Raw genomic sequence first — 24706 nt, forward strand, 5'->3', positions numbered from 1 at the left:
ATAAAAAACTTGTTTACTTTACTATATCCCATATACAACTAATGAAGGAATAATCGTTTAAAGTATTTAATTTCATTGTTTATATTCTGCTTAGTACATGACTACATGACATAATTTATGTACATATCCTTAAATATTCTTGTTCTAAATCTCAGTATATATATTAGCACAATTGCATATATTTTAGGATGGAAAAATATATCCTCATTAAAGTTATGCGTTATTAAGAAATACGTTATTCCGTTTATCATTAGTCCAGTTTTTTGAAGAATAATAATCATAAAGTTGATATATTTTAAACACTGGATTTTAACTAAAGTTACAAGTAAATCAGCTGCAGTATAATAACTCTAAATTATTTTTGTGACATTTAAATTAGCTAGAAAAAAATGCCTTAAGTCACATAGTGTATGTAAAAGTAAAATACCTACACATAATATATTGAGGGTATACGCGATACAATTGGTATCAACTTGATTATTCAGTATTTTCTGTAACACATATGTCATCACAATAACATTATAACTAAAGTAACTCGATTTGGGTGCTCAGTTATTGTTATCCCAGCCTTACACAGTCTGAATTAGATCCATTTGAGAAATACGTGATAAAATCAGAGTGTGCACATACAATATAAATAGTTATTGCCTGCGTACGTTCTGGCAGGCAAGTATGGTCGTGCGATAAATGATAAAACATCTGGCCGTCCCTATCGCACTTACAAATAGTGCCTACTAGCCTACCAGATCTCAAAATATGATTTTTTAGATTGATTTTTCAGAGTCGATTGTCGATTTGATATTTACCTCTTTTCATACATTATTTATGATGAAGACGCATCAGTAATTCAGATCGTGTAAGGCCCGTTCGGTACTAGATTGACGTTCAGTGTCATGTCACAGTTAAAGTAGTTATCGTACTTTAAGGTGGCTCGCCTAGGTTACCCGAAGCTCAGGCTGCGTTAGATGGCGTTAATCTGCAAATTACCAGTCTTATTTTTTTTGTGGAGTCGTACAGGCATTTATATACTTTCAATTATGTTTCGCGAACATTTGATATTAAAATTGACGTATTACAACAAACATTCAACTTCTCATTGTAACGTTAATCCCCTTAATGTAGATAAATTTACTATTTTACACTATTTTTAAGTACCACTCACACATACAAACAGTGTTTTTGTATTCCTTCTAGTCGATAATTTCACGCGGCGACAGCTTGTTTAAATAGCCTTGCGGTAAATACGTGCCATCGCATGATTTGCATGGAAGTACTGGGTTCGAATCCAGGACTTTTTCTCTTCTTTTTTTTTTTTTAATACTACGTCGGTGGCAAACAAGCATACGGTCCGCCTGATGGAAAGCGGTCACCGTAACCTATGGACGCCTGCAACTCAAAGAGTGTCGCATGCGCGTTGCCGCCCCATTAGAAACTTGTACACTCCCCTTTGCTGCGTGTGCACAGTAAAAAGGAGTGTAGGTACAAGTTCAAAGGAGGGTTTGGGTTGCCGACGACTCAAAGGACAATAGACGGAACAAATTAGTTCCGTAAGTCCTCCCGTCGTCAGCACCCCAACACTATGAGACACTATTTTTTGTTTTATTATTATACATAAATGTATATGTACTCGTGCAGTAGTTACTGAGCGTTTTCCACAAAAAAGATTAAAAACCTATTCTCTTACATGGTAATAATTTTTGGGTTCGTCGAACTCAGAATTTCTAACATAATTATCCTAATTTGATATTTTAAAAAAATCCAAAAAAGTATAGATAAATTTTAGTTTCTAAACTACGATTCGAATGTTTTTTTTTCTAATTGTTTATTTTCGATGGAGCAAGGGTATTCAAATCGCTTTTGAAATCTTAAATTAGTAAATGAAAATGCAATAGTTAACTGAGTAACGTAATGCTTTAAAAACTCAAGTGGACTTTTTTTATCTAAGGAGTAATTTCGAATACAAAAAGTTTATAGAATCCTGGGAATCGAACGCACCTTCAGGTGAAATACGACGCCATTAATGGACGGTGATGCCATTATGGACATTAACAAAAAAACACAAATCCTTAAAAATAAGTATCTAAAATTAGTTTCTAAAAACTGACGGCTATGTACCATAAACTAGAGTTGTAGAGCTGTTTCATTTTGAAGTTTCAATTAATTCGGTTATTTCTGAAGGATTTGGCGACAAGATAAAATTCATCAGTTTACTGAAAAAAATATCAAGACGAATTCTTAGTAATGTTGCTAAGAGAGTTGAGTTCATGTATAAAATAATAAAAAAATAATACTCGGTGTAAACTTGAATGCGTTTTACTTATTGCATTAAGCATGAGATAAGGTATAAAACATACTAGCTTGTTGCTCCAAAGATATAAAGAAATGGCGTTATTTTGCGAGTGTCCATTATTGGAACCGAAAAACTGCCTACCTCCTATGATGGACAAGGAACAATTTACAAAATCAAAATTTACAAGAAACAATCCTATGTTAAAATAACTCAAACTAATTGTATTTATGGTATATAAAATTGACTCATTGAGTATCAGTTGGCTTTAAAAGTAAAATTTTAAACTTATTTCACTGTCCATAATGGGGATCCATTACTGGAGAACTGCCGTCCATAATTGGAGAAAAAACACCTAGTTTTAATTTGTTAAGGGGATTTAGTTGAAGAAACTAATAGGAGTATCCATTCTGCAATACGCTTGAAATGTAAAAGAAGGATAGGACATTCAAGATTTAACACGCTTAGCGGTAGTTTGTTTTTTGTCCATTTATGAGTGAAATATCAAAAACAGGCGAAAATTTTTCTTAAAGATGTCCATGATTGGGTCCGTTACCTTACAAAAGTTACGGCTCAGTATTACGCTACGCCCTGAGGCAGCAGCATTGATATTCTGCCGGAACCGGATCAGATCACGATAACACATAATTGATTGAATAAGAAATATTGTAAAGAGATGAATTATTGAAGGGATGGAGAGTGACATATGCTACTTTTGTCTCTTTCTAACGCAAGCGAAGCCGCGGGCAAAAGGTAGTACAGCACGGGTAGCATGGTCGCGCGATAGACGATAAAATATCAGGCCGTCCCTGTCGCACTATTAGTAAGTGCGATTATAGGGACGGCCAGATGTTTTATCATTTATCGCGCGACCATAATTGCCTGCCTGGACCAGATTATATTGATGATAATTATTATTTGTAACCATTTAGTTAATATTGTCTTCAGTTACCGCGATAGTTACTCATGAAATAAAAACTATGAAAACGGATTAAATCGCGTATAATGAGTTTAAAATTCATCCCAATGTTTCAAACACTTTACAGCGTTCGTGGTCAACGGGTGACTGAGGAAAAATTACAATGTGCAAAAGCTACCCATATTCTTGTATATAACCATTTAGTTGTTGAAGAAAAACATTCACACAACAATAACATAGGTCAACCAGCTCAGTAAATGCAATACTTTACTAATACTATGCCCACACTATGACCTATGTATAATGTATTATGCCAGACGTGTAATATTTTATTTTATCAACAAAGGCATAATAAAGGATTGTATTGTATTTTTGTATGAAAATAAAAAATAGGAAAGCAATATAGTAATAGTCAAATATTCCATTAAAAAAATAAAAAATACTTAATAAATCCATAAAAGTTCAAATGATTAAAAAAAACTTCGGATTCGAACCCACGATCTTCTGCATCATAGTCAGTCGTTTGACCGAGACGCCATTTCGATTTACATTAGCAGTGTCGAAATACACGATATGTATCTTTGTTGACAAAATGCGTCATTATTTCTGAGTCTGCTTGAGTTAACTAAACCAATATCTTTAAATAATTACTTGTCAAGAGCCAAATGTCACTGATGACAATGTCAACTAAAAATGCGCGAAATATGACGGCTCTGTGTCTGTACACAAAATTTGGCACGCACATTTACGTAAAATTAATAAAAAATTCACAAGGATTTGTCCATGATTTCTATATGAAACAATGTATTTCATTCACTACCGCGACGACGGATAATGTATAGTAGATGTATGCGCATATTTTTATTTAGTTGTAGTGTGCGGTGACTAAATAAATGGTAGATGTTTTTTGTATGGAAAGCGAGCCACCTTAACATGAACGTCCCAAGCGACCGCATTAGCGTAAGTGGGCCATTTTTGGTGTCCACCTCACTTTTTTGTTACATGGGTATTTTTTACGCGATTCATACTCAGAATGGCGGGGAATTTTGATAGGAGAAAAAAATGTCCCAAGATTTCCATACATTTTTTAGACCTTCCATTTACCGCCATACAAAATGTGTGAAAAAATGGTAACGGAATTGGAAAAAAACCTTGGAACACTTTTTTTCTCTTATTAGGATTGAAAGAGCTCGCGATTCTGAGTGGAAACCACATAAAAATTTCCAAATTAAAAAAAAAAGTGTGGTGGACAACTTTGAAAAAAATGGCCCAAGTAAAGTATGAGATGTAAACTTACAAGTCCGACGCTCAGTGGCACAGGATACAGTACTAGCAGCAGTGTGTGTGCTCTCGTGAGAGAGAGCGCCCGCCTAGAGCGAGAAGAACTTGAGGAAGGCGGCGGGCGGCACGGGGTGCGGGGGCAGCGGGCCGCCGGCCGAGCGCAGGCGCTCGCGGTACTCGGGGCACTGCAACAATTCACTGTTTATTCGGCAACTATTTGTTATTCGGCCGGATATTGCCTATACGTTGTAAAATTTTATTTACAATTACTTTTAAATCAAGTTTAAAAAAAAATAGTTACACGCATAAACAGGTAAAATTAAATCACAAAAAAAATTAAGAGGAAATATTAGTAGTTATTAGTAGTTTCTAGTATAAAAGCATTTTGCCAAACTGATAAATATGAAAAAAAAAATACTTATATTATTGAGGGATGTATACCTACCATGAAAAACATTAACACGAACAATTTAAACAATCCAAAATAACTATTCACCACACAGACGGGCAAAGGCTCTCTTGATACTTCAAAAACAAATAGCAAAGTTACACTTTACCCACAAGAGTGCAAAGTAATTTCATATTCATACCAATTTTAACTCGATGCCAAAAGCTGACTGGTAGAATTGACGTTTGAGTTATAAATGGTAAATAAATTATAATTTTACCTGATCAGCGATGCAGGGGTGTCCGAGCGAGCGCCAGAACAGACACTTGCAGTGGCGACACAGCGACAGTGTCTCTGCGTACTGCACGTCTTCTCTTAGTCCATACAACCTAAAACAAGTGGAAAATACACAATTAATATAATATGTAACACAGCCTTAACTCCCTAGACAAACGTACCCTCACGTCTGTGAACAGTGTGAACAACTCGCCATTCATCACATTCGACCAATCACTCACGTTAGTCAATCCGAATCCGTTTGTCTTTGAAGAAGTAACGCACGCTGTAGTTATTTTGCGTATATAGAAAGAAACCGAATTTGTGGTATTGCAATTACAGGAGATAGCCATCGCCCACACCACAATGAAACCCAAATCTCACAGTTTACTTGCTGGCCAATGACGCTGCCTGAAAGGTTAGAAATATTCCAAGGCCACTTACTTCCTAAGCTGATGGAACACGGACTTCCAGTCCACATCCTCCTTAACCTTGGCGATGGCCTCGATCTGTGGCCTGGTGAAGTGGAACGCGACCAGCTCTCGCCACGTGCGCTGCTCCGAGCAAACTGACCCCATTACGCCCCACACTCAACACTGTAGAACGTAACAATACGACGATGACGCGCTCTTAAAGGCTAGAAATATTCCAAGGTCACTTACTTCCTAAGCTGATGGAACACGGACCTCCAGTCCACATCCTCCTTATCCTTGGCGACGGTCTCGATCTGCGGCCTCGTGAAGTGGAACGCGACCAGCTCTCGCCACGTGCGCTGCTCTGAGCAAACTGACGCCATCACGTTCCACGCTGATGACGCTGCCTGAAAGTTTAAAAAATGTGTGAGATCAATGAGAATCGAGTATAAAAAGATTACTGTCAAAGTAAAATGTTTAGTCGAAATAGACTGACATCTCTCGACACAGGATTGAATCATTTGAATCTCAATTTTGACCTTGCTTGATATGTGTCAAAATAGTCAAAAATGAATATTAGGCCATCCAGCCGAGAATCAACCGTGTGGTGCCATCTAAACGAGATCTTCTTGATCTTCACTTGATTTCAATAAATGAAGTTTAAAAAAAAAGTTTTGAGGCCAATTGATCCCATAAATCCCATTCCTATCCAGGATCAAAAGCTAGCATAGTATAACAAAATACACATTCCAACTAAAAAAGCCACAAATCGAGAAAAACTTTTCAAAACCTTGTTTTAGACACAAATTACACACAATTTCCTTTTAATGGCAACATATTGGTAATATTTTTGGAACTTAATGGTGGTGTCTAGTATATAAAGACTTACATCTAAATCCCTGTGGTCCGCTATCCTCAGTAATATTTCCCTGATGCACTCCTCAGGCAAGTCGTGAAGCTTAGGCACTACCTCTGGTCCCGGCTGGAATATAGAAATAATAGATATACTATCGAAGTACGGTAACTCATTTTTTCAAAGCTAACAGATATAGGCAGAAATCTCTTATCAACTTGTCATATTAGACAACGATTTCTATTTGTAACGTATAGCTTCGAGAAATTTACCACAGGTATATTCCCAAGGCATCTCGTTTTGTTTGATCCGTAAAAGAGACATTTCACCAAGAATATATTTGCAATGCAATCACATTTTAGGCTCCGAAATTATACGTATTCATGAGAAAAGTTTGGCAACTTTAGTAGATGCATCAAAAACGACTCGCAGTTCTGAATGGGGAAGTCTTTGATTGCCTGTCTATGGTGTGGAATATGATGGCCTGATGCGTTTCATGCGTTCTAAACTTCTAATTTTCAAGATAATCAGTTTCTTTTATGTCTAAGTAGCTCTATCAAAGATAAATAAATGTTTTGAAGCCAACCTGAGTACCGCTTTTAACCTGTCCTATGTGTCTGTCAAAATTTTGTCATTCAAATATCACTCATAATCAATTCATGTCAAAGTTGAAATAATATGGAGCAGATCTACTACACTACTAAGCACACGAGAGGTTAAGACTACGAGAATACCGACCTCCTGTATCCGGATGCTGTCAGCGATGTGGTGTATCCTGGCAATAGCATGATCGTGGTGTCCCCACAGCGCGCGAGAGCCGAGCGGGCGCCCCCAGCACGCCCCGCGTTCAGCCTCACGAAGGGCTCCCAGAGCGACCAGAAGGGCTCGGAGAGAGTTGAGGTTCTGCTTCGATGTGGCAACTGAAAGGAAAGATTTAGCACTGATGAAATGTTCTGAAGATATAGGTAATCCTGTGATCCTGTTCAGCAAAATCATCGTCACATCATCAACATATGATTCTGTTAATTTGAGCTTAGGTATTGCTAACTTATGCCAAGCTTCATCATCATCATTTCAGCCGTCAATCGCTCAGTGCTAAACAATCTGAGCATAGGCCTCCCATCGTGTACGCCACTTACCCGGTCCTAGGCTAGTGTCATCTAGAGGTGCCCCACAATTTTTCGCAGGTCGTCCACCCAACGAGCCAACTGTTACACAACACTAATCGCGATGAGAAATCTGAGGGGGTAGTTATAGATTCTCTAGAACATCCATCTTTAGCTGGCTTAATAGTTGTCTTTAACCCTCTCAGTCTCAGTATGCAGCACACTGAGTTGAAGGGATACATAATAGAATTGGTTATAGGTAGGTGTAGATAAATAATATTTTTATGGAAAGTCCGAGCTCGTACCTTGGTCTGCAAGCTGCTCAAGCATGGAAAGTAGTAACTTCTGCGCCGCGCCAGGTAAGTGCGTCAGTCTTTGACCGCCAAGCAACAGTTCTAGTAGCGCGCAAATATAATTGAATCGGCGGACGTCGCGGACAGCTGAAGAGAAGTCTAGGCGGCGAACGGCTTCGGAAAGGCCGTTGAAACCTGCGATCTGTGGAAGAGGAATTAGAAATATGTATGTTAAAGGCCAAAAGTAAAAAAAGTAAAAATAAAAATGTTGACCACTTCACGTTCACACGCCAGCTTTCAGTGATTATTCAAATAGTCCAATTTGATATGCAAATATTGAATCAAGTGTTTTTGCCAAATCGAATAACATGTTGTTTTGATTTGATTGAACTAATAAGGGGTACACCTTGGGTATACTTTGCCCGTGTCATGATCGTGAGGTGATGGAATCCAAAATGAACTAGGCTATTGGATAACAGTGATCGACCAAACTCTGGGCGATGCGATGCGATTGGATAAAGAACCGGACGCCTGCCTAATAAAACGGATGACAATTTTATTTCTTGCAGACGGTGACTCGCCCTACAAGATGGGCCCGACATAAAGCGCTACTTTTATTAAATGTATGATTTTGACTGACCTCTCTAGTACATTTGATAGTGATATGACAGTGCGGGGGTACTCTGGCCACGGAATCACCTTTTTCGCCTTCGTCACCTTCCTGGCTCCTGAAAAACAAAAAGAAATCCTCATCAAATAAATAAATATTATAAGACAGTGTTATACAGATTGACCAAGTCTGAGTCCCACGACGGCTTATACTAAATACATACCCCCTTATTCATAAACGTTATCTATAGTTATCAAGCCGATAAAGTTCGTTTGTCCATTTCGATGTAATGGTATAACTGTAATAGAAAGGGACAAATTAACTTTATCGGCTTGATAACTTTAGAGAACGTTTATGAATAAGGGGGATAGAATATATCCATGATTCAGGAAACAAATACCTGTGCTCACGAGACCATCGGCGAAATAACCAATCCTTATCATAGGAGTATATTGTCAGTCTTTGAACCAAGATTTGATTTCACCAAAAAGGGCTTGGGTGGTCTATGCTCGTGAGCGATGGTAATAACGAAGGTATCACTGCAGTTGCACCACAAATGTAAACGCTCGACCGCAAACCGATGCCTATTGCTCGGATAAAGCCTACGGATGTGGTTTAATGTGGAACTATGCCGGTGAATAATAATAATAATAATTGTATGTTTTCTACTTGAATTGTTACAAGTTCGGTTCGGATGTATTAGGTTCAGCTAGTAGCCCTATTAAATTTCGAAAAACTTTTGCTCTTTGTTTGTACCACTAGTGTAGACACTGTCTCGATCGACCGGTTCAGCAGGCCTATGATGCTTCCAATTTTATCATTTATCCATAAATATACAGATGTCTTATCCACGTTAATAAGTGATAAAATTGGAAGCATAATAGGTCGGCTGGGTCCGTCCGGCTCGCATTGCTAAGTACTTAGCAATGATTAGGGTTCGTATAACTTGACGTCTCTTTGCGTACGCTACAACAGATAATGGAGCTCCCATTTTATATCGGCTGTTATAAATGTTATATAACATTGTGTAAAGCGGATTGTTATCATTTTCAGTACAGATGGTATTTTTTTACGCACTAGTGGGAGAAGTGGTTCATTATATGTCAGGTCAAAACTTCGGATGGCCATCCTTACTGAGAAATGTCGTACGATACACGTGCGAAAAGGAATTTGGTAACTCGTGACGATTTAAAACACCCCCTTCGGTCGTGTTTTAATTTAGGTATATCCACTCGTTTCGAACTTCCTTTTTTACGCACTTGTCGTCATATACCTACTATATTACAGCCAATGTAGGAGCACCATAAATTGCTTGTTTTTTGTCAACCCTTAATTGTCGAAGGGACACGCAAAAGATAACAATTCGACCTTGAACTGTCGCCAAACTTCAGATTTGTAGGAAGTGTCGTTTCTGTAAGCTAGTACTATTTATTCTGTTGTGTTGCTCATGATTATACATTTTTTCAAGATCCCAGACGAGCGTGACGTGCCTAAGTGACGTTTCAGCGAGGCTATTATGGTTGCCAAGTTGCCAACTGTTAACTACGTCTTTTAGACTCATTAGGAATAGCTCATTAAAGTCATTAACCAGCCTTTACCATTTAAATGGTAGTAAAAGTTTTTCTTAATGGGGCTTAATTGTTTTTGGTGGTGTCTGTAAATACATTCTGATGAAGTAAATGAAAATTTTACTTATGATGATGATAAAATAGGGATTGTAAATATTAACATCCTTTATGATAACTAAAATAATTGCGAAGTCTCGACGTTATGTTTCTAGTTCTACATATAATTTTAAGTTCAGTTTTTGGATTTTTAGTTTAAGACCGGAAAAACGACAGCCAGTTACCTTTTTCCCCACAAAATAAACTGTTATTGCTTGGCAAAAAAGAGTAGAAATGGAACATTTTTTTTTATAATTTATAAATAGTTGGGCCATTTTTTTCAAAGTTATCCACCCCACATTTTATTGGATTTGGTTTTTTTTATGTGGTTTCCACTTAGAATCGCGAGCTCTTTTAATTCTAATACAAGAAAAAAAAAGTGTTAAGCGCTAAGGTTCTTTTCCCATTCCGTTACCATTTTTTAATACATTTTGTATGGCGGTAACGGAATGGAAGGTTCGAAGAAATGTATGGAAATCTTGGGACATTTGTTCTCCTTTACCCATGTTACAAAAAAAGTGGGGTGGACAACTTTAAAAAACCGGCCAAGAGCGTGTCGGGCCACGCTCAGTGTAGGGCTCCGTAGTTTTTCGTATTTTCCTAAAAAACTACTGAACCTATCAAGTTCAAAATAATTTTCCTAGAAAGTCTTAATAAAGTTCTACTTTTGTGATTTTTTTCATATTTTTTAAACATATGGTTCAAAAGTTAGAGGGGGGGGGGACGCACTTTTTTTTCCTTTAGGAGCGATTATTTCCGAAAATATTAATATTATTAAAAAACGATCTTAGTAAACCCTTATTAATTTTTGAATACCTATCCAACAATATATCACATGTTGGGGTTAGAATGAAAAAAAATATCAGCCCCCACTTTACTTGTATGGGGGGTACCCTAATAAAACATTTTTTTCCATTTTTTATTTTTGCACTTTGTTGGCGTGATTGATATACATATTGGTACCAAATTTCAGCTTTCTAGTGCTTACGGTTACTGAGATTATCCGCGGACGGACGGACGGACGGACGGACAGACAGACATGGCGAAACTATAAGGGTTCCTAGTTGACTACGGAACCCTAAAAAAATGGCCCAGATTGCTACATGCAAAACGGTTTACATAGACGGTGGTGCCCTCTATTATTTTCTACTCTATTTTGCCTGGCTGTATTTACTTATGTCAAGTATCAACTTTATGTTAAAGCTGACATTGACAGCTCGTCAAATTAAAGTTTTCTATATGAGTTACATAAGAGATCAGACAAAGAAGTGGATCCAAAAACGATTTGTCATTACTCGGTGCCCTTAGACGAGCTAGCTTTCTCGCTTTCACTATAATGGCGCGTGCGCAGCCGCGTCACAGTATAAGTTAAACGCGCAGTATAGTGACTCCATAGATCAGTTTCCTTAACCTTGGGTATTTATGTCACTGGGAATACTGGGATGAGTTCCGTGACTCTTAAAAAAATTCCTAATGGCTAGTTTCCTACTAGTCAAATCAGCTTCTTTTTAAGAACAGTCAAAACGATTTGCTAATATGGAACTACTATGAAATACTGAGGAGTGACGTCACGGTCAATTAATTTTCTTTAATATCTTTCTCTGTCCATATTTTTCTTCTAATTATGTTGTGCTTTATTTCGTGCACTATATAAAATATTTTAAGTCACTACGTTGTATATTTTGTGAAAAAAAAAATTGACGTAAAATAATGAAAATTATATAAAAAACTATACTTTTTGAAAATATGTAGTATGTAAAAAATAGCAAAAGGTAAATTCGGCGCCAGACAGTGGTGCAACCGACCCTAAGAGACCGAACTGCAGTAAACTTTTACTGTGAACATGTTTTTGTTGCATGATCGTGGTTATGATTAACGAAGGCAATTAGGGTATGTCACGGTTCAGTTTATTTGGGCCAGTGCTAGCACTAATATACTTAATACAGGTAATGATAATATAGAAGGATTTTTGTCAAAGTAGTCAATTTGCATTGACTGCCATCTCTCGACTCGACACAGTTTTAAAACAATCGCGTTGCGAAATCGAAAAATTAACAAAACTTTTTTGCTTGATAGTCCCAAAAACACTCAAAATTATATTCAAGACCTTACATTTTAAAACAATTAGAACCTTTTTAAACCACGTCGGTGGCAAACAAGTATACGTCCCGCCTGATGGAAAGCGGTCACCGCAACCTATGGACGCCTGTAACTCAACCTCAGTTTAGATTATTTTATTTTATTTAACCCATCACCCACCACGGTCGCAAGTCGCAAACAAACATACGGCCGTCGTGACGGTAAGCTGTCACCGTAACCTATAGACGCTCGCAAAAGATAAGTTCCTTGAAGTCAAGTAATTTGTTAATACTTTATTCATCGGTTAGGCAAACGGGAAGCGGCCAGAAATACGGCGGCGGTAAGTAGGTCGTTGCCGGCCTGACCTATATCGCCCGGAACACGGCTGGAATATGGAGTCTCAAGTTTCTAAGGAAAAATGGTCATTGGACAAATAATAGTGCCCGTGTGGTGACGGGAGAATTTCATCACCCCCTTTCTTCCCGTGGGTGTCGTAGAAGTCGACTGTGGGATATGGGTTAAACTGTGGCGTATAGGCGAGAGGCTGGCAACCTGTCACTGCAATGTCACAATTTCATTTTCTTTCAACCCCTAATTTGTACAAAAAGGGGTGGCAGTAATTTTATGCGCTCTACCTACCCCTTAATGGAATACAGGCGTGATTATATGTAAGTATGTACGTAAATAAGAGTAAATTAAACTGACTTAAAGAGTAACTCCCACAAAACCGAAGTTTGATAGTAGTTCAGGGTCGAATCGTGGTGTCTCTTTCTAATGCTCTCACTAACCCTTTTCACTATTTAAGGTTGTCAAAGATCATGTAATTATTTAATTCGTGGTAGCGCACGTCAAGCGCTGTCAAGTCGAACCAAGCCTGATAAACTACTACGCAATGCGAGCTGAATGCCGAAATTGCCCGATCGGGAGTGTCAGTGTCCCTGTCCCACCCACCCCTGTTATTGTCAAGGATTTCTGTCAAATATTCGATTAAAAGTAGCCTTACTAGACTTATTATATGCTATTATGTGTGCTAATAAATACGGTAAATTTAAACGGCAAGTCATTTGGCATAATAAATACATATTATTTTATAATACTTTTCTATTGCACAATTCAAGTAGGTTAAGTTACACGAATTGAGTAATTTTTAATAGCCGGTTTCTTACAAAACATATCAAAACATAAAATTGAAATAAATTCCGTTGAAAACGGTTCAAAAGCGATTCGATTCTATTTTCGAACAAAGCGTTTCTTTTGATGAACTTTTAAGTGGGGCAACTGGCCGCTAAGAATTCGGTTGTCTATTTTGTTTAAATTTCCGTTCTTTATTTAAATTTAAACTCGGAAAGAATACTTTGGAAAACTGTTTTTTTTAATTCTGCAGAGCATTGGCAACACTGCCATAAGGCTCTTGCGAAATTGTGAAAAGAGAACAATCGGATATGTTTACAAATACTGTACGGGAATCGGAAACAGTTATACAGTAAATCATAATAACTGGACCGATTATTGCTTCCTCAATGTTTATTTTAGTCATCATTCAATACAATATGGTGAATAATTCCCTAATAGGTTTTTTATTTACAATATAATTACATTCTGTGTGGTGACAGTTAGCGTCCCAAAGGTTACTAGAAGAAAAAAATTGATACATGTATTCTCTGTGACGGTTACGCTTTACCTAAGTAGATGAACATTTTTAACAGTACAATCACGATTCGAAACGAGTTATCCCACTACGAAATTTGAAAACGCCTTCCCAAAAAACTGACTCTTTTTAAGTATTAAAAGACATATTTTAGAATATTATCCCATAATTATCTAGCTTAAGATATGTTCTTTGAGGAACATTATCAGTTTTTTAATAATCATTTTCTCAAACATGGTATGAAATATTGATGTTATGTGCCTTATAATTGGCAGCGAAGTATGACGTTGCAGGTGCGGCTAGGACGATTGATAGATAATGGAATTTCATACAAACCTTGCAGGCCAAGGCCGGCAAAGTCCTCTTTTTTAATTTCCAAACACAGATAATTGTGACATAACATCCAGGTATTTAGCCAATTAAAAAAAAACTATAAGGGGCTTTATAGACGTGCCGACTGCAACTGGTACGGGCCCTAGACAATATTTGATTTTGGAAAAATTTTTTTCGTTTTTTTTTATTTTTTTTTAACTTTTTGTTTTTTTATAAGCGTATACGGGGAATCAAAGGGGAACGAAAATTCGATTATTTTTGCGCTACGACGCACCGTTTAGGAGATACAGCCATCCAAAGTTACTATTTTCAGTAGACTATTTATTTCATACCATGTTTGAGAAAAGCACTATACATACCTCGGCGGGAAATGGCCTTTGTCCCGGCCTCTGTAGTAATGTACTATTATAGGTTCTCTATAATTTTGAATGAAAAAGGTTACATTTTGCAAAAAAACGCTCGTCTTTAGGAATAAGGCCTCTTAATATAAAGCCTAACTAACCAGAGAGGCTTTAGTAGATAAGGTAAATAAAGTATTCTGAAACGTTTAAAAACTTATAAAAATAAAGAATTATTTATTTCCAAGAATATGTACAGATAAGGTGTTTTGATGTTGGCGTAGCCACAATATTCAGCCATAGTCACAGTTGTAACCTTTCTTTGCCATGTAACTGCAGAGTGTAGACATCTACTCATAAATACGGACATTACGTGATAGGCTACGAAGAGTACGAAGCCATAGCAAACGAGACTCATCACGACGTGCATTTTTTATGACGTCTGTCTAGCGTACGTTGAGACATACGTCAAATGTTATCAAAACTATAGTTACGATATTTAGATCGGATTGTACTGTTTCTATTATATAGCATTGTCGTATCGGTGACAGTGTATCAGAAAGTGGAGATGGGAAGGGCACATTGCCAGGATGGACCATATAGTCCTTGGCGAGACGAACTCTGGAGTGGAAGCCCGCTAACACCCGCGGTCGTGGCAAGCCGCTCTTGAGATGGAGAGACGACATCTGCCAACAAGCTGGCGAGAACTGGATGCAGATGGCAATAGACTGACAGGCGTGGAGGAATGGGGTGGCGGCCAATATCGCTTATCTCTTAGCAGTTAATAGTTAAGTTTTAGAGGTTGAACAAAAAACCCTTAGGGCCACTTGCACCCGCTTAACTCAAGGGAGAACTAGGCAAGATGGATCAGGGTAAATTGGTTGGCATTTAGCAGACATGTAGAGGTCGATGGCACCATTGGCACTTATTTGATATTTCCTGTATAATTTTACTTGAAGACATTCTTCAGACGAAAACGCCAGTTAGCCAAATTATTCACAATGAACATGAATTAAAAAAACCGGCCAAGAGCGTGTCGGGCCACGCTCAGTGTAGGGTTCCGTAGTTTTCCGTATTTTTCTCAAAAACTACTAAACCTATCAAGTTCAAAACAATTTTCCTAGAAAGTGTTTATAAAGTTCTACTTTTGTGATTTTTTTCATATTTTTTAAACATATGGTTCAAAAGTTAGAGGGGGGGGACGCACTTTTTTTTCCTTTAGGAGTGATTATTTCCGAAAATATTAATATTATCAAAAAAGGATCTTAGTAAACCCTTATTAATTTTTCAATACCTATCCAACAATATATCACACGTTGGGGTTGGAATGAAAAAAAATATCAGCCCCCACTTTACATGTAGGGGGGGTACCCTAATAAAACATTTTTTTCCATTTTTTATTTTTGCACTTTGTTGGCGTGATTGATATACATATTGGTACCAAATTTCAGCTTTCTAGTGCTTACGGTTACTGAGATTATCCGCGGACGGACGGACGGACGGACGGACGGACGGACGGACGGACGGACGGACGGACAGACAGACATGGCGAAACTATAAGGGTTCCTAGTTGACTACGGAACCCTAAAAAGTTACACGTGCAGCGCATCAAAAACTCGATTAATTTTATTATTTATTTATTTATTATTTATTTATTACAATAATTAGCACTAACAGTTAAACCTTACGTACTAATTTATAATAATTTATATGGTAATAAAATAAAGTAATCAATTAATATAATAAGTGAAACAATTACAATTACAATTAAATGACATTTAAAACAATTCAATTACATAATAATAAAAATAAATGGTCATGGTCATGGAAATTTATGGTCTCATGTCTGAAACAAGCCACTCGACCGCTCGTCAAACTTAAATATAATAAATGGAACGCACTGAAATGCATTTAAATTTGAAATTAGAACCGATTTAAAAATAGAACAGCGAGCCATCATGCGTTCAGCCGGCGATTTTGGATAGAACCGTCCAATCAAAGATGGCGAACAGTGAAAGGGGTCATGATAAGATGGTTGTGTGGACCTGTGTTGTTCCGGGTCGACGCATGCTTTCAGTTGGTTACTTTTCAAAGCGGGTGTGTCAGAACTGACTATAGATATTTTCGCAACATTTTGTAAAACAAGTCTGTGAAGCATTGGGGAATACCGCGAACAACGTAGAAGTTTATTTTCATCCTTTTCATTCGAAAGAAGTAGGGAATTTTATATTCTACTAGCTCTTGCCCGCGGCTTCGCTCGCGTTAGAAAGAGCCAAAAAGTAGCCTATGTCACTCTCCATCCCTTATTACTATCTCCACCTAAAAAAATCACGTCAATTCGTCGCTCCGTTTTGCCGTGAAAGACGGACAAACAAACAGACACACACACTTTCTCATTTATAATATTAGTATATAGTATAGATTACGGTTGTATTCTATTCTAAAATGTTGATATTCAGTACGTTTTCTTTCACATTATCCGATCCGATATCGGATGTAGGAAGGATGTCAAAGGCAAAAATCAAAGATGACGGCTTAAATGTATGGGATATCGATCCTACATCCGATATCGGATCGGATAATGTGAAAACGCACTTAAGACCCTAACTCTCTATGCATACGGTACATACGGTACATACCACTCAACCGTTAACAGTGATTCTCTAAAAAACGTGGGTGTCGTAGAATTCAATTGCGGGATATGGGTTAAATTGTGGCGTAGGTGGCGAGAGGCTGGCAACCTGTCACTGCAATGTCCCAATTTCGTTTTCGTTATTCAACCTCTTAATTGCCAAGAGTGGCACTGAAACTTGAGTAGTTTCATGTCTCTGCCTACCCCTTTATGACATACAGGCGGGATTGTATGTATCTCTACGAAACAGCTGTCGTACAATTTTCATTATTAATTAATTTTCATAACCTGTAATATACAGTATATGTATGTTTTGATGGAATGGATTCTCTGTCATCTAATTTCCATTTGTTTTCCACTTTGAAATCGCAGGGGATATTATTTTTTGTTAAATACCGTAAACTTTATTTTAATTATGACCTATAACTTTCTAGCAACACGATCTGTTACACAACATAATGTATTTTCTTTGATAAGATACAGATCTATAGATCTCGATCGACGCCATTATACATGCGCAATTAAAACATGATTGTCTTGTGATTCATTGATTGTAAATTGTTTTGTGATAAGATTCACAATGAGTGTAATGCGCAGTAGCTTTTTGTATCAAGTCAGAGGTACAGTCAGCCAAGAAAGTGGTTTACCACTTTTCGATTCTCTTTCAAACTCATAAGGTCGAAAAAGTGGTAAACCACTTTTTTGTAAGTACAGTCAGCCAAAAAAGTGGTAAACCACTTTTTTGGCTGACTGTACTTACATCGACTACTGACGATGACGGAGCAACATTCACTAGGAAAATTTGTTTGTATAAACGTCTTTGAATATAGAAATACATACATACCATCTTCATTATCAGATTAGAAGTAAGTACCTACTTTTCATCTCTCATCGGGTCCGTTGACTTTTTCTATTTTTTTTAGAGAAATAATATCGTTGTTTTTCTAGAGAATAGGTAAATACGCCTAGAAAGTTGCTTAAAACCATTTTTATTCATTAAGGAGTTCCCTGAATGGATTAAATACAGAGTGGGGCCTGTAACCAAGGTGAAGAATTGAACTGTAGGCTATTCTCCTTATACCTACTGATCAACATTTGTTTGGCGACTTTTAAAAATAACTTGTATTTTGATTTTTATTACCCTTGAAAGTTTTTTCTAAGAGGTAATGTATTGCGTATTCTGTTAAGTCTAAAGTGTGACAGACAACGTTAATGACAACAATAATGGCGTACATTGAAGCTAATATTTATTTTGTATGAAAAATTAAAAATTTAAAGACTTCATAATTTTTAAAAGTCACTGAACAAATGTTGATCAGTATAAGGAGAATAGCCTACAGTTCAATTCTTCACCTTGGTTACAGGCCCCACTCTGTATATCTATTTGTATGACTGGGAAGAACAAAACGGGAAAGTATTTGCTCTTTTCTAGGAAGCGAAATAGCGGAACTAAACAAATGTTTGCCAAATAATCCCGGCTTGATTTTATACACATGCAAATTTAGGAAATTCGGGGGAATGCAGATGGCAGTAAGCCAATGTCGCAAATGCTTACTAATTTTACTTCCTTTGGTTGGTACAAAATCGTACGTGACGTGACGTTATTAACTATAAATTTGCGCATAAAAAAAACTGATTCATATGTTACATAAGTACATTACACTAAACACACACACGTACATTACATTAAATAAGTTTTCTAATTTTCGCACAGAAAAACTCTCGAAGTAAAAATTTAAACCTGTAGGGTTACCATGACTTTTTTAAGTGAAAAAATACGTTACGTTTTCAGTGAGAGTTACGGAAAATATATGGAAAAACTGAACAGCGCTCCAATAACCAAACTACGAATTTTATTTACAACTACGAATTTAACAGCAATAAAACATTTTCAGTATAGATGATGTTTTTTTTACGCACTAGTGCGAGAAGTGGTTCATTATATGCCAGGTCGAAACTTCGGAGGCTCATCTGTACTGAAAAACGTCGTACGATACACGTGCGAAAAGGAAATTCGTAACTAGTGTCGATTTAAAACACTCCCTTCGGTCGTGTTTTAATTTATCGCCACTCGTTTAGAACTTCCTCTTTTTCGCACTTGTATCGAAATGTACTATTTCCTAATAATACCAAAAAATTGCCAAAAAGGTTTGTCGCTGGACAAATGTGCGATGTCTGTGGAACGATAAACATACGCGCCATTACTTTTTTTTAATTTGCCGCTTTTTCTAGTGATGGAAACAGCTTGACAGACTGTGGCCATTATAACCATAGACATTTTCTGCATACATTTCGCTCGGCCCCGCGCAAGGCCGTATCAATAACAATAAAAGTTGAACTTGCGTCCGTCTGTCTCGATCATGGCCGAGCACTGCACAGTGATAGACACGAGGTCGACTTGTAAAAGTTGTAAACAATGCCATAGACTGTTACAGCATGTCGGTTTATTTCCTACTTCACTGTTTCAATTTTAAAAGAAAAGAAAGAAGAGGTTTCTTGTTTTTACAGCTTTAAATTTCAGCGATTTAGAGACTCGAGTTTGTAATATTCATACTCCCCGAGTTACACACAATGTTTTTCATCACACTTGCAATACAAAAATATGTAAAAAGATTAAAAAAAAGTTAAATACGGTACTAGAAATTTCATAACTCCCTTGGGAGAACGATTTTTCTATAACTCACGCTCCGCCTGCGTGCAAATGCCAAATCACATTGTGCGAGTCATGCGAGTGTGATGAAAAAGTACATATATTAATTAAGTATGTATAAGTACCAGTTGTTTGGCGAGTGATCATACTCTGCAGAATTGAATAATAACAAGAAGAAACGTAAACTTTACGGTGTTATTTTTAGATTGTTGTTTTGTTCTTTATATTTGTTAGAACCATAGCTGGGCATTAACTCGTTAATCCGTTAATCGTTAATTAACGAAGTTAACATTTCGATTAACGGATTAACTTTTAAGTTAACTTTAAAAAATGTTAACGGATTCGTTAACTTCCGTTAAATTTTATCGAGTCCGTTAATCGTTAATCCAGCACGCCAAGCGGCTCGCTGCGCCGCGAAAACCACGTTCTTACCTCAAAACCTAGGATTATTCGGTAAAAGCAGATCCGTCGGTTATAAACAATCTAAAGACCAATTGGCGACTTTGGATCACTTATTCGAGACCTTCTACATCCTATTAGGCGTGCTAGATCGATCACTAACCTGGGAATAGAGTGCAATCATCAGGCATGACAGACAAATCGCACAACCGACGCATCGAGTTAGTCCGGCGCGGGCCTTAGATTACTCTACCAAATTATTGTGACCCACAGCATCGAGTTGTCATCTCAAATCTCAATCTGAAGAACCGACGCACCACAATAGCGACCTCATGAATGACCCAATAATTACCAATCCGAAGTAAAACCTAGGATTTAGCCAACCAACGGCGGTAAAAGCCCGAAGAGACCGTAATTATTACATTTCGGTTTTTTACCGATTGGCGTCACAGGTTTTAATGGTTTTTGGTGGATACTTAGTAAATAGAAATACATAATACCTACAGTGAAGTCCTATTTTTATGACGTGTTAACGGATTATCGATTAACTTTAACTTCCGTTAAATCTACCGAAATGTATCGCTTTAACGATTAACGAAGTTAACTTTTTAAGTAACGGATTAACGATTATCGAAGTTAACTATTTGATTAACGGTGCCCAGCTATGGTCAGAACAATGTAACAAACTAAGTTTTTCTCGCGGGATCCTTTGCGTAAAGCAATGGATACTTTGTTAAGATCGGTTTAGATTTGCGGAACGAAAGTAAATATTCGAATAAATACAAATCCAGACTACTTGTTCGCAATGTTCTTATTTTTAGAATAGAATAGAATAGAATTCATTTATTTAACGTCACATCACAACATAGTACACACAAAAAGAAGAAGGCATGCAAACAAAACATACAATGGACGCTAAATAGGACCCTCACTCAGCATGATGCCACGGCAACCCGCAGCGCTGGTTTTCTGTGAGGACCTGACTACATCTAGGTTAATTCCATCAATCATAATTTAAAATTTTTGCTTGAAATATTAAATATTCAAAAAACAAGTATTAAAAAGTAATAAATACAGTACCTACAGATAAAACAGTAGAGAACTACACACGAAAAAACTTCAAAACATTTTTAAAGACATTAATTCATTGTTGCAACAAAGAAAGTAAAGAAACGCATTGAAACAAAACGAATCCAATTTAGATTTCGGAGACAAGAACATTTAAATTTCGAACGAAAAAATTCAAATCTCAAAACATTTGAATTTCGAACGTAAAAAATAATGTTCCATAAACCGCTCTAATGTAGCCAGCCAGTCAGCGTTTAGGCAACAGTCTGGCTTTCTGCCAAGGATGTTCGGCCAACGACCAACCTTTTAATTACGACTAGGGGTGTCTCCGTGTTTTGGGGAATATTTCTGAAGTGGGAATGGGAACACGCGTTCTCGGAAATAAATTCCCAATTATTCCAGGAGGTGTCAAATGAAACATATACCGATTGCGATACATTTCAAACTACAGGTAGGTACATTTTTTTGTAGTTCTAATAAGTAATAATTTTCCATCTAAGGCACTCGTCCCAAGAGACGCGATGCGAGCGAGTTATAATTCGTCGTCGAGCGATGAACTATTTCTTTTATTGACCAGGGAGCGCGACTATCTTTTCTTCATTTCTATCGCCGATAGCTATTAATAGCTTACTCGCTTCTGGTGGGACCAGTGCCTTAGTGGAACTATGGGTAAGTGGTTATTTTGTGGGTTTTTACAGCAATACTGCAAATATAATAATTATGATTATTTTTAGGGTTCCGTAGTCAACTAGGAACCCTTATAGTTTCGCCATGTCTGTCTGTCCGTCCGTCCGTCCGTCCGCGGATAATCTCAGTAACCGTTAGTACTAGAGAGCTGAAATTTGGTACCAATATGTATATCAATCACGCCAACAAAGTGCAAAAATAAAAAAATGGAAAAAAATGTTTTATTAGGGTACTCCCCCTACATGTAAAGTGGGGGCTGATTTTTTTTTCATTCCAACCCCAACGTGTGATATATTGTTGGATAGGTATTTAAAAATGAATAAGGGTTTACAAAGATCGTTTTTTGATAATATTAATATTTTCGGTAATAATCGCTCCTAAAGGAAAAAAAGTGCGTCCCCCCCCCCTCTAACTTTTGAACCCTATGTTAAATATGAAAAAAATCACAAAAGTAAAACCTTATAAAGACTTTCTAGGAAAATTGTTTTGAACTTGATAGGTTCAGTAGTTTTTGAGAAAAATACGGAAAACTACGGAACCCTACACTGAGCGTGCGGCCCGACACGCTCTTGGCCGGTTTTTCAATCTGTTTTCATAATAAAATACACAACTTTATAAATATTCCCGGGAAAATGCTTATCCCTAGTAATAACTATTAGAGTGCCCATCACTAGCGGCGAACGGTGACACTCCACGCAGTTCAGTTTCACTCCCGTTTTAGAAGCAAATTCGTTTTATTGCGTCCAAATGTCAATCTAAAACTATACTGAATAACTTTGGCTTTTATGTTACATAATCTATGGTTGTAGAGACATGTTCTGTAGTTTGGCTAACCTTTTGATACTATTTTTGTCTTAAACCAATTAGAATGAACTACCCTATCTAGTGGTATAAATTTCAGTCTAAATTACTTAGAAGATTATTTACGAGTCTTTGCGATAAAAAACAAACCTTACAATATAAAACAGTTAACCGGAAAAGAAGAAACGCTAGCTTCATTTATTAATTACACCAAATATATAATTAACACCCTCCAAACCTTTAATAAAACATAACCAAATCCCTTATTACCTACCTGACCTTACCACCTTACCAGATCTAACTTATATATAAAAGACCAGTATCACCACAAAACATTACAAAACCAGCTGTTACCAAGCAGAGCAACCGGCCGCCCGTATCTCTAGCGAGGACCGATTGACTCCTAACAATGACTAAAATAAAACCGCCTTCAAAAATAAGCGCGTTACAAAACACGGAGAAACTAAAAAGCAAAAAATAATAAACCTTTGAATTCAGATTTCTTATCGTATTGCAATAATCTAAACATCCAAATTATAAACAAATCAATTATTTTTGCAGTCGGTACCAGACCTGTTCGTCGCCTTGCTATTGCCTGTTTGCCCCACCCAACCATACGCAGGCTGGCACCGACTCCAAAAATAATTGATTTGTTTATAATTTGGATGTTTAGATTATTGCAATACGATAAGAAATCTGAATTCAAAGGTTTATTATTTTTTGCTTTTTAGTTTCTCCGTGTTTTGTAACGCGCTTATTTTTGAAGGCGGTTTTATTTTTTGTTAAAAAGTTTATTTATTTGTTGATTTTTAGTGGTTCCTATTGATATTATATGTATCAGTCCGAATACATGTACACTAGTGAAAGAATTATCCTTTAACTCCTAACCATTGAGGAGTTGACCTTCCATCATCAGCTCAGCCACATAAAATTATTACCATCAGGCGTAAATACTGGTTTACCTTTGAAAAATACACTGAAAACATTACATGTGCCTATAACATTTGAAGAGTTCCCTCGATTTCTCCAGGATCCCATCATCAGACCCTGACTTGGTGCCAATGGGACCATCTCGGGGTTATACCCGTTCGATCAAAAAAAAATTTTGAAAATCGGTCCACAATTCTCGGAGATATCGAGGAACATACATACAAAAAAAAAAAAAACATTCAGTCGAATTGAGAACCTCCTCCTTTTTTGAAGTCGGTTAAAAATAGAAAAAAAAGAGAAAAGTCTTTCTAGGCACTACTCTAGATGCTAAATTTTAGTAAGACAGAGTTTGCGATTCTTTATTTAAAACTAGCTTTTGCCCGCGGATTCGCATTTCGCACGCGTTAAGTACGAAAATTGTGAAATGTTCCATACAAACTTCCACCCCCTATGTTAGGGAATAGGGGAGTTAGAAAGAGACAAAAAGTTGCCTATGTCACTCTCCATCCCTTCAACTACCTCTATTTCAAAAATCACGACAATACGTCGCTCCGTTTTGCCGTGAAAGACGGACAAACAAACAGTTTCCCATTTATAATATTAGTATGGATGTAGTAGAGCTTTGCGTTCTTTCTTCATGTTCTTATTTACTGTTTTTTTTTTAAGTTTCATGACGCATTGGATTTATCTGTAATGTCATTGAAATATGTTTTCAAATAAATAAATAAAGCATAAATAAGTTTCTACAACGACTTCATCTTATAGTGTATATAATATATGTATGTGTGTGCATGGCTTATTGACATAAGAAAATATTGTGTATATATTGCGCTTAATTTAATATTTGACATGATTTGTTAACCCACCATTTTATATGGAATTTCACAGTTGACAGCTCACTAACCTTGAGTTAAGCTGATGGTGCAAGTGGCCCAGTCACGTCCACGTTAGCAAATACCTCCTCCTCCTTGCGTTATCCCGGCATTTGCCACGGCTCATGGGAGCCTGGGGTCCGCTTTGACAACTAATCCCAAGATTTGGCGTAGGCACT

General features: G+C 37.0%; 1 protein-coding gene across 2 annotated transcripts in view; it reads right to left on the reverse strand.

Annotated features, from left to right (window-relative positions):
* Positions 1-4362: 4362 nt before the first annotated feature.
* Positions 4363-24706, reverse strand: part of LOC125231813 (F-box only protein 25) — a 35060-nt gene continuing 14716 nt past the window's right edge. For both annotated transcript variants that reach the window (XM_048137392.1, XM_048137390.1), the window contains 7 exons: positions 8457-8544; positions 7829-8018; positions 7156-7337; positions 6454-6546; positions 5814-5971; positions 5156-5264; positions 4363-4672 (listed from right to left, as the gene is read on the reverse strand). In XM_048137392.1, coding sequence (XP_047993349.1) covers positions 4577-4672; positions 5156-5264; positions 5814-5971; positions 6454-6546; positions 7156-7337; positions 7829-8018; positions 8457-8544 — 916 coding nt within the window. In that variant the 3' untranslated portion in view covers positions 4363-4576. The remainder of the gene's footprint in view (positions 4673-5155; positions 5265-5813; positions 5972-6453; positions 6547-7155; positions 7338-7828; positions 8019-8456; positions 8545-24706) is intronic.

The sequence above is a fragment of the Leguminivora glycinivorella genome, chromosome 12, assembly GCF_023078275.1.
Source record: "Leguminivora glycinivorella isolate SPB_JAAS2020 chromosome 12, LegGlyc_1.1, whole genome shotgun sequence".
NCBI classification, from domain to species: Eukaryota; Metazoa; Arthropoda; class Insecta; order Lepidoptera; family Tortricidae; genus Leguminivora; species Leguminivora glycinivorella.